General features: G+C 41.7%; 1 protein-coding gene across 1 annotated transcript in view; it reads left to right on the top strand.

Moving 5' to 3' along the window:
• The window catches only part of SLC35F1 (solute carrier family 35 member F1), a 425,524-nt gene that overhangs the window by 363,646 nt on the left and 44,889 nt on the right, over positions 1-16,989 (top strand). The window contains exon 4 of the mRNA XM_007454914.1: positions 16,948-16,988. Within this exon, the coding sequence (XP_007454976.1) occupies positions 16,948-16,988 (41 nt within the window). The remainder of the gene's footprint in view (positions 1-16,947; position 16,989) is intronic.

The raw sequence follows: 16,989 nt of genomic DNA, 5'->3' as shown, positions 1-16,989 counted from the left end.
GAAAGAGTGAATGCAGTTACTAGTAGTTAGAGATGACATTGAGAAGGAGAGAGGGGCCAGATGCTAGAAGACTATGTAAGTCAAGGAAAGGAGTTTGACTTTGTTCTGAGGAAAATCATTAGAATGTTCAGAGCAGGGGATTGATGCGACCTAGTTTGTATTTTGAGATCACTATGGCTATGGCCGCTGATGGAGGATTGATTACATAGGAGGAAGAGTGGACATATGCTTAGACAGTCAGGAGGCCACAGCTGAAAGCTGATGGGGGGCCTTCCCTGGTGGTCCAGTGGTTAGGACTCCGAGCTTCCATTGCAGGAGGCATGGGTTCAATCCCTGGCTGGGGAACTAAGATCCCACATGTCACGTGGTGTAGCCAAAAAAAAAAAAAGGGGGATGGGGACTTGAAGCCAAGTGCCAACTGTGGAGGTGTTTAGGGGTGGTTGGGTACATTTATAGGATAAAACCAACAGGATTTTCTGAGTGTTTGAATGGGGGTGGTTGAGGAAGTTTGAGAGAAAAAAAGAGTCGAGAATGATTCCTTAGTTATTGGCCTTAGCCGCTGGATTGTGTCATGTGGTGAGATGAGGAGAACTGGAGAGGAGCAGATGTGAAGCAGAAAATCAAGGGTTCTGTCTGGCTGTGTAGGTCTGAGCTTCCTGTGAGCCATCCAGGCAGAGCTCATTCAAGGCGGCTGGGTATATGTCTCTGGTTCAGGAGAGTGGTGGGATTAGAATTATGCATCTGAAGTCATTTCCTATAGAAGGTGCTGAAAGTCATGGTCACATGAAATCACCAGGAGAGAGTATAAATGGAGGAAAGTAGGCTGAGAAGGGGCCAATGTGGTAAGAGGAGAATCTGGAAGCAAGTCAAGAAACTGTTTCAAGAGGGAAGGAGTGACCCCTAGATGCCAGACATGCAGGGTTCAGACCTGAGCAACTAAGTTACTAGTGGTCCCATTCACTGAGGGAAGAATTACGTGAGGGAGCACAACTGCGGACATGGTTGATCCACGCTGAACTGTAGACATTTTTGGTACCTCCACGCCAGATCAGAAGGGGGTTGCGTGGCTCTAGAGTGTAGAGCTGAATCCAGATTGGAGATGCAGATTTGGGAGTCACCAGTACAGAGATGACTTTTCAAGCCAGAACAGTAGGTGAAATCTTCCAGAGTAAATGTGGAGAGTTGAGAAGAGACACTGTGGCAGAGTTCTGAGAGCACAGTGTTTGGGAGATGAGAGTAGATCTAGGGGCCCTCAGACCAGGAACCCAGAAAGGAGTCTTTGAAGGAGGCATGAGAGATGAAATGTGGGGCAGAGGCAGGCCTGGCAGGAAAGAGCCAACGGGAGGAGAGAATGTCAGATGCTGTGCTAAGGGAAGGACTGCAGTGGCTCTGCTCGGTTCAGAAATGGGATGTGTTTTTGAGCGATTTTGATGGTGTTTGGAGAACAGAACCCAGATTGCACTGAGTTGAGGGGTGAACGGATGTTGAAGAGATGGAGAACGGGGCTGAATGCAACTCTTCCCAAGAAGTTTGGCAGGAAAGGAAGTACGAGTTGGGTGAGAGCCAAAGGGTGCATATGTCGAGTGTGGAAATGGGAGAGCTAAGGACTGAACCTCAAACACACCAACTGTGAGGGACAGAAAGAACAAAATGAGTCCATGAAAAGATAGAAGGAAGTGCCAGAGAGGTAGGAGGAAAAAGAGACAGACAGGAAAGAAGGGAATGCAAGGACACAGTGGTTAATAATGCCAAATGCTGCAGAAAGCTTTAGTCAAAAGTGGCCATGCAATGTAGCTTTGGTCATCGTGGCAAAGGGAGTTGTCAGTATCAATGCAGCTTGAGGGGTGAATGGGGCCAAGATACGAGAAGCAGACCGTAGATGAATTTTTCAGGAAGCCTGGCTGTGCAGAGGGAAAGATAAATAGCTACAGAGCAATTGGGCATCAAGGGTGAGATCAGGGCATGTCTACATGGTGAAGGAAAACAGCCAGCAAAGAGGGAGGGACGAAGATCCAGGAGGGACACAGGATGGCTGCTGGAGCAAGGTCCCTCGGGGAGCAGGAGGAGAGGGTCCCAAAGAGCAGAGGACAGAATCTCCTTCAGTGCCAGGCAAGTCCTTAGGAGAAGACACCGGCTGTGAACTGGAGGAAGGACGTGTGTTCATTGACAACTGTCCACTTGAAGCTAGATGTAGAGTGTTTGGGTCATGCTCAGCACCTGTAGCAATGCTGAGCATGCAGTAGGCATTCAATAAACATCTGCTGACGGAAGAAATAAATGACGAGTATAAGGTGATGAAAATCTGACTTTACCTTTTTTAATAAAACCTGGACAGTTGAATTAGACCTAGAGATAGACCCCAAAAGGCACATGATGTTTTCCTCTAGCTTTTGAAATTGTTTCTCCTTGCAGTTTTAATGTTGGGAGAAATCACAAGTAATTCAAAACTAATGTAAAATTAATATTTTATCAGAAAATGTTCATTTCCTTCAATATGTGCTTTGAAACATGTACTTTCTTTAATGTTATTGTTAATGTTCTTATGTTCATGAATTCCATAAATAAGAAATACAAGTTCGTAGTGCTTGGGATGACTTAAGGCAAGTACTTCTCCAAAAGCATTCAAGATAGCTACACAGTATCAGAGACCCATCACTAAAAAGAAACAATTGTAATTCTCACACACTTTTCTTATACCTTTCAACTTCTTTCATATGAAAAATGCAGACAACCAGTAATTATTTTTTCAATTCTCTGAGTCTGCCTCTCTCTAAAAGTGCTCTCAATGTAAAAGAGAGTGCACAATCCCACTAGACTGAGTTAAGGCTGACCCTGCCTAGACCACTGTTATTATAACTGGATCCTTACACTTTCTACTGCACCTGGACCTTGACTGCTTAAGCTCACTTTATGTGAGGAGAATGGCAGGCCTGGGACCACATCCTGGCTCTGACTATACTATGTAACTTCAAGTAAATTCCCTGTTATCTTTAGCACTCATCTGTAAAATGGGAAAAATAAGAACCAGGCATTGCACCTGGTGTATGGTAGACACTCAGTAAATGTTAATTCCTTGCTTTCTATTTTTTGAATCTAGTTTGCTGACAGTCAGAGCTTGTTTTTAAACGTGATTAGAGCTCCACTGATGCTCACCCAGTAGGAATTTGTCCCCTGGGACAGCTCTGCTCTCACCCAAAGTAGATTTCCCTGCAGCAGAGCTAGAGAGTGTGTGTCTTCCTAATTACCTGTATCTTCCGGTGGTCACCTAGATTTCTAGGTGCTTGTCCCAGATTTTTAGTGCATGGTGTGTCTTTGTTTCTTTCTTTCTTTTTGTCTTTAAGAGTTGAAGCCAAAAAAGTAAGAGAAGATACTTTAACAACTAGGAAGTTCTGACGAACTGGCACAAGGGAACATATAAAATTCACACATTTAAATCCTTATCAGTAGAAACAAGAAAGATAGTCTGGTGAAAATCTTTTTCTAAATTCTGAAAATAGGACATTTTCTGGAAAATGGCAGTCATACAGTCATCATAATGACACATTTTAGTAGTTTGGATCTCCTGGGTAACATGATGGAAACATGGCTTCATCCAATAAGAACATTTTAAGAAAGTAAAACCTAAACATTAAGTCCTAAGGTATGGGGTTGGTGGGGTTCTAGGTGTTATGAATACAATAGCCCTGAGAAGAAAAAATCTGGAGGCGGGGAGCGGGTGAGGGTGTCTACCAGAAAAGTCTGTTCCAAATGAAAGACACTGCTCCTGAAATTATACTCCTGGTTGGGTTTTCAAATGCCTCTGGGATGGCTGCTTGTCGAGGCCACTCAATCAAATGGTTCATGATTGCGTGTGAAGGTACCTTTCCTAAATTATATGTCACTCTCTTCAGCTGGACTGTCAGCTAAAAGAGGACTTTTGTTGTCTCTGTGTTAGTGAAGTTTGTCTTTTTTAAGGTCCTTCCCTGTTAATGATTCAGTTTTACTCACGGGAGATGAATTTATAATATATATCACTTTTAGAAACACGGGAGAATTGCCGATTAGAAGCAGAGGAAGGATGGAGGGGGAAATGTTCTCTTTCCTGGAATCACCTACCAGTTGCCTCAGGTTTAGCCTCTGACAGCCGGGCTGCGTGAGGGGAGCGGAGCCCTGTGAATAGCCGGAGGGGAGCGTTAATGAGGAGCTGAAGGCTGGCGGAGGAGTCTCTTTTGGGCAGAGGATTAGAAAGAGGGATGAGGTCACCCCCTCATTATGCTCTCCTGGAATGGAAGCAGTTGGGTAGCAGGGTTTTTGTTGTGTTTTACTTTTTTTTTACAAACTGTTCGCTTCCCTAGAGAAAGACTGATCTGACTCTTGTAGATTTTTTACACTCTTATAACAGGTGTTGTTTTATATATTTTGAAAGTAGTATATGCTCAAGAGAGGAAATTTGGAAACCACAGAGAATTTGGGGAGTGAAGTTGTGAAGACTCAGTGAACCCGTTCAAAGATAACCATTATTAACATTTTATTTTTATAAATTCTGATTTTCTCCTTCTGGAGATATTTATGCCTAATACTATGATATGTAGATTCCCAATGAAGAAATGAACCTTCACATGAAGATACGTGTCATCCAAACCAAGTTATGGTAGGGAAGGAATATCAAGGGACTTTTCTGTTCTCACCATGATACCACCCAGGCCAGGGGAGACATCCATTCCCTTCTGACACTGGGAGAGTGGAAGAAAACTCTTCCTCTCTCTCCATTCCTTCTTGCTCCAACCCAAAGGGGAAATAGCTAATTAAGTATCCAGTAGGGGACTTTATCACTCAGTGGGGTTGTTATGCCTTAAAAGTAAACGAAAAGGAGGAAACAAGCTGTCTTCAGAGCGTTTCATTTCTCTCTGCTTTATGGACTGGTAAGAACTGTTCCTTGCTGGAAGGATCCCTGAGACAGGGTCCAAGGTTTGAGGACCATTTACCCCAGTATATCTGCCTAAGAAAGTTTAGGCTAAGTTAAAATTGGAGTGGGAGTTAGGAGGCAACACTGCTTCTGGAATCCAAGTCTAGATAGGAGGCAACACTGCTTCTGGAATCCAAGTCTAAAGTTAATACAGTGGGGGTCGGATCTCCATTTGGTTCCCTGGGTCTATGTGAAATTGTCAACATTGAAATTGTCATAATTGACCTAATAAAATGGCCATTCCAAATGGATCAAACTATTATTTTCTGCCAGATAGAAGCCAGAGGAGAGGAGACATAACCACAAGCACCCAACATTAAAGAAGAAAACAGTACATGTAACAATTTAGACCCAAAGGACAGCCTCTAAATCTAGACATTTTATCAGAGTGAAAACATAATGCTATTTTCAGCTTTTCTGAAGGTATTTAAGGGTCATAATTTGAAGGTAAAGGACAAGACATGTTGGGTTTTTAAGTTTATAAGTACAAAATGGGAATACCATGGACATTTCCTGAAATACCTATTGTTATTTTTATTTCTTTTAATTTTAATTTTTTAAACATCTTTATTGGAGTATAATTGCTTTACACTGTTGTGTTAATTGCTGCTGTATAACAAAGTGAATCAGCTATACATATACATATATCCCCATATCCCCTCTCTCTTGCATCTTCCTCCCTCCCACACTCCCTATCCCACCCCTCTAGGTGGTCACAAAGCACTGAGCTGATCTCCCTGTGCTACGCGGCTGCTTCCCACTAGCTATCTATTTTACATTTGGTAGTGTATATATGTCCATGCCACTCTCTCGCTTCGTCCCAGCTTACACTTCCCCCTCCACATGTCCTCAAGTCCATTCTCTACGTCTGCATCTTTATTCCTATCCTATCCCTAGGTTCTTCAGAACCTTTTTTTTTTTTTTTTTTTAGATTGCATATATATGTGCTTGCTTACGGTATTTGTTTTTCTCTTTCTGACTTACTTCACTCTGTATGACAGACACCAAGTACCTCCACCTCACTACAAATAACTCAATTTCGTTTCTTTTAATGGCTGAGTAATATTTCATTGTATATATGTGCCATATCTTCTTTATCCATTCATCTGTCGATGGACACTTAGTTTGTTTCCATGTCCTGGTTATTGTAAATAGTGTTGCAATGAACATGGTGGTACATGACTCTTTTTGAATTATGGTTTTCTCAGGGTATATGCCCAGGAGTGGGACTGCTGGGTCATATGGTAATTCAATTTTTCGTTTTTTAAGGGACCTCCTTACTGTTCTCCATAGTGGCTGTATCAATTTACATTCCCACCAACAATGCAAGAGGATTCCCTTTTCTCCACACCCTCTCCAGCATTTATTGTTCGTAGATTTTTTGACGATGGCCATTCTGACCAGTGTGAGGTGATACCTCATTGTAGTTTTGATTTGCATTTCTCTAATGATTAGTGATGTTGAGCATTCTTTCATGTGTTTGTTGGCAAACTGTATATCTTCTTTGGAGAAATGTTTATTTAGGTCTTCTGACCAGTTTTGGATTGGGTTGTTTGTTTTTCTGATATTGAGCTGCATGAGCTGCTTGTATATTTTGGAGATTAATCCTTTGTCAGTTGCTTCACTGGCAAATATTTTCTCCCATTCTGAGGGTTGTCTTTTCTCCTTGTTTATGGTTTCCTTTGCTGTGCAAAAGCTTTTGTTTCATTAGGTCCCATTTGTTTATTTTTGTTTTTATTTCCATTTCTCTAGGGGGTGGGTCAAAAAGGATCTTGCTGTGATTGATGTCATAGAGTGTTCTGCCTATGTTTCCCTCTAAGAGTTTTATAATGTCTGGCCTTACATTTAGGTCTTTAATTCATATTGAATTTATTTTTGTGTATGGTGTTAGAGAGTGTTCTGATTTCATTCTTTTACATGTAGCTGTCCAGTTTTCACAGCACCACTTATTGAAGAGGCTGTCTTTTCTCCATTGTATATCCTTGCCTCCTTTATCAAAGATAAGGTGACCATATGTGTGTGGGTTTATCTCTGGGCTTTCTATCCTATTCCATTGATCTGTATTTCTGTTTTTGTGCCAGTACCATACTGCCTTGATTACCATAGCTTTGTAGTGTAGTCTGAAGTCAGGGAGCCTGATTCCTCCAGCTCCATTTTTCTTTCTCAAGATTGCTTTGGCTATTCGGTATCTTTTGTGTTTTCATAAAAATTGTGAAATTTTTTGTTCTAGTTCTGTGAAAATTGCCAGTGGTAGTTTGATAGGGTTGTGTTGAATTTTGGGTAGTATAATCATTTTCACAATGTTGAGTCTTCCAATCCAAGAACATGGCATATCTCTCCATCTGTTTGTATCATCTTTAATTTCTTTCATCAGTGGCTTATACTTTTCTGCATACAGGTCTTTTGTCTCCGTAGGCAGGTTTATTCCTAGGTATTTTGTTCTTTTTGTTGCAGTGGTAAATGGGAGTGTTTCCTTAATTTCCCTTTCAGATTTTTCATCATTAGTTATAGAAATGCAAGAGATTTCTGTGCATTAATTTTGTATCCTGCTCCTTTACCAGATTCAGTGATTAACTCTAGTAGTTTTCTGATAGCATCTTTAGGATTCTCTATGTATAGTATCATGTCATCTGCAAACAGTGAAAGTTTTACTTCTCCTTTTTGATTTGGATTCCTTTTATTTCTTTTTCTTCTCTGATTGCTGTGGCTAAAACTTCCAAAACTATTTTGAATAATAGTGGTGAGAGTAGGCAACCTTATCTTGTTCCTGATCTTAGTGGAAATGGTTTCAGTTTTTCACCATTGAGAATGATGTTGGCTGTGGGTTTGTCATTTTATTATGTTGAGGTTAAGTTCCCTCTATGCCTACTTTCTGCAGGGTTTTTATCATAAATAGGTGTTGAATTTTGTTGAAAGATTTTTCTGCAGCTATTGAGTTGATCATATGGTTTTTCTCCTTCAATTTATTAATATGGTGTATCACATTGATTGATTTGCATATATTGAAGAATCCTTGTATTCCTGGGATAAACCCCACTTGATCATGGTGTATGATCCTTTTAATGTGCTGCTGGATTCTGTTTGCTCATTTTTTTGTTGAGGATTTTTGCATCTATGTTCATCAGTGATATTGGCCTGTAGTTTTCTTTTTTTTGTGACATCTTTGTCTGGTTTTGGTTTCAGCGTGTTGGTGGCCTCATAGAATGAGTTTGGGAGTGTTCCTCCCTCTGCTATATTTTGGAAGAGTTTGAGAAGGAAAGGTGTTAGCTCTTCTCTAAATGTTTGATAGAATTCATCTGTGAAGCCATCTGGTCCTGGGCTTTTGTTTGTTGGAAGATTTTTAATCACAGTTTCAATTTCAGTGCTTATGATTAGTCTGTTTATATTTTCTATTTTCCTGGTTCAGTCTCGGAAGGTTATGCTTTTCTAAGAATTTTCCCATTTCTTCCAGGGTGTCCATTTTATTGGCATATAGTTGCTTGTAATAATCTCTCATGATCCTTTGTATTTCTGAGTGTCAGTTGTTACTTCTCCTTTTTCATTTCTAATTCTGTTGTTTCGAGTCTTCTCCCTTTTTTTCTTGATGAGTCTGGCTAGTGGTTTATCAATTTTGTTTATCTTCTTAAAGAACCAGCTTTTAGTTTTATTGATCTTTGCTATCATTTCCTTCTTCTTTTTCATTTATTTCTGATCTGATCTTTATGATTTCTTTCCTTCTGCTACCTTTGGGGTTTTTTGGTTCTTCTTTCTCTAATTGCTTTAGGTGTAAGTTTAGGTTGTTTATTTGAGAATTTTCTTGTTTTGAGGTAGGATTGTATTGCTAAAAACTTCCCTCTTAGAACTGCTTTTGCTGCATCCCATAGGTTTTGGGCCATCATGTTTTCGTTGTCATTTGTTTTTAGGTATTTTTTGATTTCCTCTTTGATTTCTTCAGTGATCTCTTGGTTAGTTTGTAATGTAGTGTTTAGCCTCTATGTGTTAGTGCTTTTTACAGTTTTTTTCCTGTAATTGATATCTAGTCTCATAGCATTGTGGTCAGAAAAGATGCCTGATACGATTTCAATTTTCTTAAATTTACCAAGGCTTGATTATGTAACCCAAGATATGATCTATCCTGGAGAATGTTCCATGATCACTTGAGAAAAATGTGTATTCTGTTGTTTTTGGATGGAGTGTCCTATAAATATCAATTAAGTCCATCTTGTTTAATGTGTCATTTAAAGCTTGTGTTTCCTTATTTATTTTCATTGTGGTTGATCTGTTCATTGGTGAAAGTGGGGTGTTAAAGTCCCCTACTATTATTATGTTACTGTTGATTTCCCCTTTTATGGCTGTTAGCATTTGCCTTATGTATTGAGGTGCTCCTATGTTGGGTGCATAAATATTTACAATCGTTATATCTTCTTCTTGGATTGAACCCTTGATCGTTATAGTGTCCTTCTTTGTCTCTTGCAATAGTCTTTATTTTAAAGTCTATCTTGTCTGATATGAGAATTGCTACTCCAGCTTTCTTTTGGTTTCCATTTGCATGGAATATCTTTTTCCATCCCCTCACTTTCAGTCTGTAGGTGTCCCTAGAATATGAAGTAGGTGTCTTGTAGACAACATATATACAGATCTTGGTTTTGTATCCTTTCAGCCAGTCTATGTCTTTTGGTTGGAGCATTTAATCCGTTTACATTTAAGGTAATTATCAATATGTATGTTCCTATTATCATTTTCTTAATTGTTTTGGGTATGTTATTGTAGGTCTTTTCCTTCTCTTGTGTTTTCTGCCTAGAGAAGTTCCTTTAGCATTTGTTGTAAAGCTGGTTTGGTGGAGCTGAATTCTCAGCTTTTGCTTGTCAGTAAAGGTTTTAATTTCTCCATCAAATCTGAATGAGATCCTTGCTGAGTAGAGTAATCTTGTTTGTAGATTTTTCCCTTTCACCACTTTAAATATGTTCTGCCACTCCATACTGCCTTCCAGAGTTTCTGCTGAAAGATCAGCTGTTAACCTTATGGGGATTCCCTTGTATTTTATTTGTTGTTTTTCCCTTGCTGCTTTTAATATTTTTTCCTTGTATTTAATTTTTGATAGTTTGATTAATATGTGTCTTGGCCTGTTTCTCCTTGGACTTATCCTGTTTGGTACTTTCTGTGCTTCCTGGACTTGGTTGACTATTTCCTTTCCCATATTAGGGAATTTTTCAACTGTAATCTCTTCAAATATTTTCTCAGGCCATTTTTTTTTCTATTCGTCTTCTGGGACCCCTATAATTTGAATGTTGGTGTGTTTAATGTTGTCCCAGAAGTCTCTGAGACTGTGCTCAATTCTTTTCATTCTTTTTTCTTTATTCTGCTCTAGAGAATATTTAATTTCATTTATTGTGTTGTTCATCATTGGTGGTTTGCTGTTTAGTTCTTCTAGGTCCTTGTTAAATGTTACTTATATTTTCTCCATTCTATTTCCAAGATCTTGGATCATCTTTGCTATCATTACTCTGAATTCTTTTTCAGGTAGACTGCCTATTTCCTCGTCATTTGTTTGCTCTGGTGGGTTTTTACCTTGCTCCTTCATCTGCTGGGTATTTCTCTATCTTCTCATTTTGCTTACCTTACTGTGTTTGGGGTCTCCTTTTCTCAGGCTGCAGGTTGTCGTTCCCATTGTTTTTGGTGTCTGCCCCCAGTGGGTAAGGTTGGTTCAATGGGTTTTGAAGGCTTCCTGGTGGAGGGGACGGTGCCTGTGTTCTGGTGGATGGAGCTGGATGTTGTCTTTCTGGTGGGCAGGACTGTGTCTGGTGGTGTGTTTTGGGGTCTCTGTGAACTTAGTATGATTTTAGGCAGCCTCTCTGCTAAAGGGTGGGGTTGTTTTCCTGTCTTGCTAGCTGTTTGTCATGGAGTGTCCAGCACTGGAGCTTGCTGGTCATTTAGTGGAGCTGGCTCTTAGCGTTGAGACGGAGGTCTCTGGGAGAGCTCTCGCCAGTTGATATTATGTGGGGCCAAGAGGTCTCTTCTGGTCTAATGCCCTGAGCTTGGCTCTCCCACCTCAGAGGCACAGGCCTGACACCCAGCCAGAGCACCAGGACCCTGTCAGCCACACAGCTCAGAAGAAAAGGGAGAAAAGAAAGAATGAAAAATAAATAAAGTTATTAAATTAAAATTTTTTTAATATATTATTTTTTTAAAAACTAATAGAAGAGAGCAATCAAACCAATAAACCGATCCACCAAGAATAACAAGTGCTGAAAACTAAACTAAGATAAACATATAAATCAGAAACTAGTCAGTCACAGCCAACCACAAGTCTACAATTGCTCCCAAAATCCACTTCCTCAGTTTGGGGATGGATCATTGCCTATTCAGGTATTCCTCAGATGCAGGGTACATCAAGTTGATTGTGGAGATTTAATCCACTGCTCCTGAGGCTGCTGGGAGAGATTTCCCTTTCTCTTCTTTGTTCGCACAGCTCCCGGGGTTCAGCTTTGGATTTGGCCCCACCTCTGCGTGTAGGTCGCCTGAGGGCATCTGTTCTTTGCCCAGACAGGACAGAGTTAAAGCAGCGGCTGAATAGGGAGCTCTGCGTCACTCAGGCTGGGGTGGGGAGGGAGGGGTACAGAATGCAGCGCGAACCTGCGGTGGCAGAGGCCAACATGACATGCAGCAGCCTGAGACGCGCCATGTGTTCTCCCAGGGAAGTTGTCCCTGGATCACAGGATCCTGGCAGTGGCGGGCTGCACAGGCTCCTGGGAGGGGAGGTGTGGAGAGTGACCTGTGCTTGCACACAGGCTTCTTGGTGGCGGCAGCAGCAGCCTTAGCGTCTCATGCCCGTTTCTGGTGTCCGTGCTGATAGCCATGACTCACGCCCGTCTCTGGAGCTCATTTAGGCAGTGCTCTGAATCCCCGCCCCTCACGCACCCCGAAACAATGGTCTCTTGCCTCTTAGGCAGTTCCAGACTTTTCCCCGGACTCCCTCCTGGCTAGCTGTGGTACACTAGTCCCTTCAGGCTGTGTTCACGCAGCCAACCCCAGTCCTCTCCCTGGGATCTGACCTCCGAAGCCCAAGCCTCAGCCCCCAGCCCCACTCGCCCCGGTGGGTGAGCAGGCAAGCCTCTCAGGCTGGTGAGTACTGGTGGGCTCCAATCCTCTGTGCGGGAATCTGTCTGCTTTGCCCTCTGCACCCCTGTTGCTGCACTGTCCTCCGTGGCTCTGAAGCTTCTGCCCTGCCACCCCCCCCACCCCGTCTCTGCCAGTGAAGGGGCTTCCTAGTGTGTGGAAACCTTTCCTCCTTCACAGCTCCCTCCCACTAGTGCAGGTCCCGTCCCTATTCTTCTGTCTGTGTTTTTTCTTTTTTCTTTTGCCCTACCCAGGTACGTGAGGAGTTTCTTGCCTTTTGGGACGTCTGAGATCTTTTGCCAGCATTCAGCAGGTGTTCTGTAGGAGTTGTTCCAAATGTAGATGTATTTTTTTTTTACATCTTTATTGGAGTATAATTGCTTTACAATGGTGTGTTAGTTTCTGCTTTATAACAAAGTGAATCAGTTATACATATACATATGTTCCCATATCTCTTCCCTCTTGCGTCTCCCTCCCCCCCTCCTTATCCCACCCCTCCAGGCAGTCACAAAGCACCGAGCTGATCTCCCTGTGCTATGTGGCTGCTTCCCACTAGCTATCCACCTTACATTTGGTAGTGTATATATGTCCATGCCTTTCTCTCGCTTTGTCACAGCTTACCCTTCCCCCTCCCCATATCCTCAAGTCCATTCTCTAGTAGGTCTGTGTCTTTATTCCTGTCTTACCCCTAGGTTCTTCATGACATTTTTTTCCTTAAATTCCATATATATGTGTTAGCATACGGTATTTGTCTTTCTCTTTCTGACTTACTTCACTCTGTATGACAGACTCTAGGTCTATCCACCTCATTACAAATAGCTCAATTTTGTTTCTTTTTATGGCTGAGTAATGTTTCATTGTATATATGTGCCACATGTATTTCTGATGTATTTATGGGGAGGAGGTTGATCTCCACGTCTTACTCCTCCACTGTCTTGAAGGTTCCTTACCCGAAATACCTATTTTTAATTTGCAAAGCAATTCTCTCATCTTAGTTCATATTTGCCTGCTAATGGTGGACAAGTAGATAGCCACTAACCTCCTGGAAAAATTGGCAATATGCATCAAGAGTTTAACTCTGTAATTTCAGGCCAAGAATCTCTCCTGAGGAAATATTTAAAACTACCAAGTTCAAATCATTATCCTGGTGTTATCATGATGACTTCAGAGACTTTGCCCCCAGTCGTTGAGCATGGTGTGCCTCAGCACCTCCATCAATCAAACCAGATAACCTGGGGTCGTAGACCTCACTGGCAGGTGTTACTTAAGGATGAATGATATAGAAGACTAAAATTAGCTTATATCTTTAGAGGGGAATGATGCCAGGTAAATCTAAGAGGTAATGAACTTTTCTTTCTGAAGTTCTTCATGTTCTTGGAGATTTTTCAGAGTATAAGATGATTATGAAATAATATTCATTTGTTTAGTTTTTGGGTATTGATATTTTATAATTTTCTTTTGGATATAGAAATCTATGCAAAGAAAGGTAAATATATTTAAAAAGTTAATGACAGAACCCAAAGGTTTTTCAGTTCATTTTCTGCTTTCACAGCCCCAGTCGTGGGCATCTATTATAATGCTGCTCTCTTTTATTACTCTAACAACCTCTTTGCTAAGGGGTTAAGCTACCAGAAAATTATTGGAAAATTATTTTGTCAGTATGTTTTATACTATATGACCACAGGAGAAAAGCTGGAGTGAAAAATCGCTAAAAAACAATAGCCTGTTTACTAACAGCAACTCCCAAATGTTTTTTGTTTTTTGAGTTTTTTTGTCTCTAATTACAAAAATCGTGGTGAGACCTCCACCTGTAGCAATTCCTGTTATTGACCTTCATTAAAATATGATTTAAAAAACATCAGGACAGGACTGCGGCTGATAGCAACAGTTTGAGTGACAGGGAGCACATCACTTCACCTCTTGAAACTTCTGAACCCTCAGTTTTTAAATAAAGGGCTCTGTGATTCTAAATTGGGGAGATACTGCCCCCGAGGGGCCCTTGTAAATGTGTAGGAGCATTTTTTTTTTTTAGTGGTCCGGGCCCAGTGGTGCTAAGTGCCCTGCAGAGAGCCTGGGACAGTCCTGCAAAATGAAGAGTCATCCCAGACCAAATGCTGGAAGCAGCCTAGATTACCTCTAATTTCCCTTCTGACAGTCAGTGATACCAAGCGCCCCTCCATTCTTTGATTCATTTAGTCACCCATCGTTGATTCCCTACTGTATGCTGGGTGCCACACTTCCCAGCTGAAATGTCCCAGAAACCCTGGTTTGTTGTAGCCTTCTTTCCCCTTCTCTTCTTTCTAAAAGTCCTCCCTACCCAAAGGGCCAACTGGCACTCACAAATAAGGATTTTTCAGCTCAATCTATTAAGAGAACAGATCCCAGGACTCATCAAGGGCTTTGGGGTTTCTAATGACACTGAGAACCACAAAAGCTCACTTGAGCCCTCCTCAAAGATTGGATGAAGGCCTGGTTTGCCTTCAGTAATTCAGGCATAGAGGCTTTTAGCTTCACTGACCGAGGGCTTCCAGCCAGATAATGAAATCCCAATTGTGGAGCATGTAGGTAAATATTCTAACTGTTGATTCAATCATTTCTAATTTTTAAAGCAAAACACCAACTGTCTTATGCCCAGTGAAGAGTTTTCACTGGCAAACACAAATTTCCTAATATACTTAAATGGCATTTGAGGCCAGCTGTAAAACCTGCTTTAGAGCGTTTTACCACATCAAGTAGGATCATTAACTTGCTAATTAACTGTGCAGTGAGTGAACATATGCTGTAGTGCAATCCTACCAGCCGTCACCCCTGAACTCAGCCCCTCCCGGAGCACTGTGACGTGTGGGCTTAGCCCCCAGCCCATCACCGTGTTAAGGTTAATGGTGTTACTCAGCGTTATCGTTTCCCAGTAACCTCGGGGACAGCTTACTCTTCTGATTGCTTGCTCCATTCTGCAAAAGGGAAGACCGAGGCACGGAGAAGCATGAGGGTCTGTCCCTCATGCTGTCCAGGTCACCAACAGCTTTTGGGATGGTGAGGATCCTAAGTGCTGTTTACAGTACCAAAAAGCCATCCTGATGGTCAGGATGCTTTGCAAATATACAAATATTTTTCAGCTTTTAGTGAATGTTGGTGACTCTATTTTGCTGTTACTGATTATTAAAAATCCTTGTATGTATTTGTTCAATAACTATTCTTGGATACTTCTCATAAGCCCAGCAGGACTCTGGGTGCTGGGAATATAGTCCTGCTGTCATGGAACTCCAGACAAGTGGGAAGTCAGACATTATGCCAATAATTCCATATTAATTGAGAGTTATAATTGACACTATAAAGGAGAGGTATAGGATACAAGGAAATCATCGAATAGGACCTGACCTAGCCTAAGGACCCCAGAGGCTTTCTTAAGGAGGCAGAATATAGGTGCGAGCCTGAAGGAGGAGGCAGGACTTCAAGAATTAGATGGAGCATTCCAGAAGGAGGGGGCTGCATGAAGACCCGAGGCAGGAAGGAAGGGCTTGCTCCAGGTAGGAGATGATGCCAGTTCAGTCTAGGTGGCGGAAGTGGTGTGAGTAGATTTAAGAAGTGTTTAGAAGGTGAACTGGCAGGATTTAGTGATCCATAGGATATAGACAGTAAGAGTGAAGGAGTGTTAGGGATCACTGCCCTGGATCTGGCTACTGGCTGGTAGGGCCACCTGTTTAGGATTCTAGCAGAGGAGCTGTACTGTGCAGTGGGACCAGATCACCAGTTTCTCATTTGGTACATGGAGTCTGGAGTCCTGGGGGCCACCCGTGTGTCTAGTGGAGACCCTGCCTCACATGGAGTAACTAGAAGTCACTGCATCTTACCGAGGTGTGGTAGAGACAACCAGTTCTGTGGAGTCCAGAGCATGTGTTTGGAAGCAGGGTATAGACTGGCATTGAGGTCCTCCTAATTTACAAAATGCTTCCACATGTGTTATCTTCAGAGCTTCACGATGATCTTTAGAGCAAGTCAGTAAGAATTATTATCTTCATTATACTAACAGGAAATTGAGGCTTCCTGAGTTTGTGGGTTACTGCTCTAAGTAAGGATCTAGTACTCACATTCAGATCTCCTGGCTCCTCACACAAGGTCTTCCCATTTCATTATGTTGTCTCGTTGCATGACCGAGACAAACTTTCCACCATCTCTTGGGGCTCCCATTTCAGGTGGAATCTCACTATTTGCACAAAATATATAGGAAATGAAGTCAAAGATTTTTTAAATACTCTGTTCATTCTTTTTTCTCCCTCCTTTTTTTTTAAACTTTTTTTATACAGTATTTTAAAAGTATTTGTAAACTTTTGAGATTAATATTTGCATTTACATTTAGAGCAGTTTTTTTCCTATAAAGAGTGAAATTTCAAAGAGAGATTAAAGTAACTTTTATTGGTAGTGGGGAGAAAGTTCTGGGAGAAATTAAGTGCAACTTTTGCCTAGATTCTAATAATTTATGAACTATTAGAAGACCTCTGCCTTCTCACCTCCCATTCCCAGATCTACTCCCAGAGCGCTGGGACCATCTAAAACGGCTCCGTCTATTCTCCCCACATCTGAGTGTCCCTGTGGAGTCAGCCAGGGTGCTGAGGAAGGTGGATGCCAAGCTGCCCTGACACCGCAGGGGCAGGAGAATCTTCACCACCAGCCTGTCTTATTGATTCGCCTTCTGCCCTTTTCTTCACAGCTGGGGGATGTTTAAATAAAGTTCATGTGCATTTGTTTCAGAGTCGTTTTAATTGCATCAATTCTGGGTCAACCCAAAAACACAGATCCAGGGGAAATGCCCTTTCTACAGAGCAAACTTATTTTTCGGACAGTTTCCATTATATGGAAAGTTTCCCTCTGAACTCCCTAATGTTGCTTCCCTCCTTCCCTCCCTGTAGCTCCTGGACTGTTTTGTGATCCCGGTTGTGATTTTGCTCTCC

The sequence above is a fragment of the Lipotes vexillifer genome, unplaced genomic scaffold (assembly GCF_000442215.2).
Source record: "Lipotes vexillifer unplaced genomic scaffold, Lipotes_vexillifer_v1.1 scaffold58, whole genome shotgun sequence".
Taxonomy (NCBI): domain Eukaryota; kingdom Metazoa; phylum Chordata; class Mammalia; order Artiodactyla; family Lipotidae; genus Lipotes; species Lipotes vexillifer.
The sequence above is the reverse complement of the archived record's forward strand: the minus strand, read 5'-3'. Positions and strand labels throughout refer to the sequence as shown.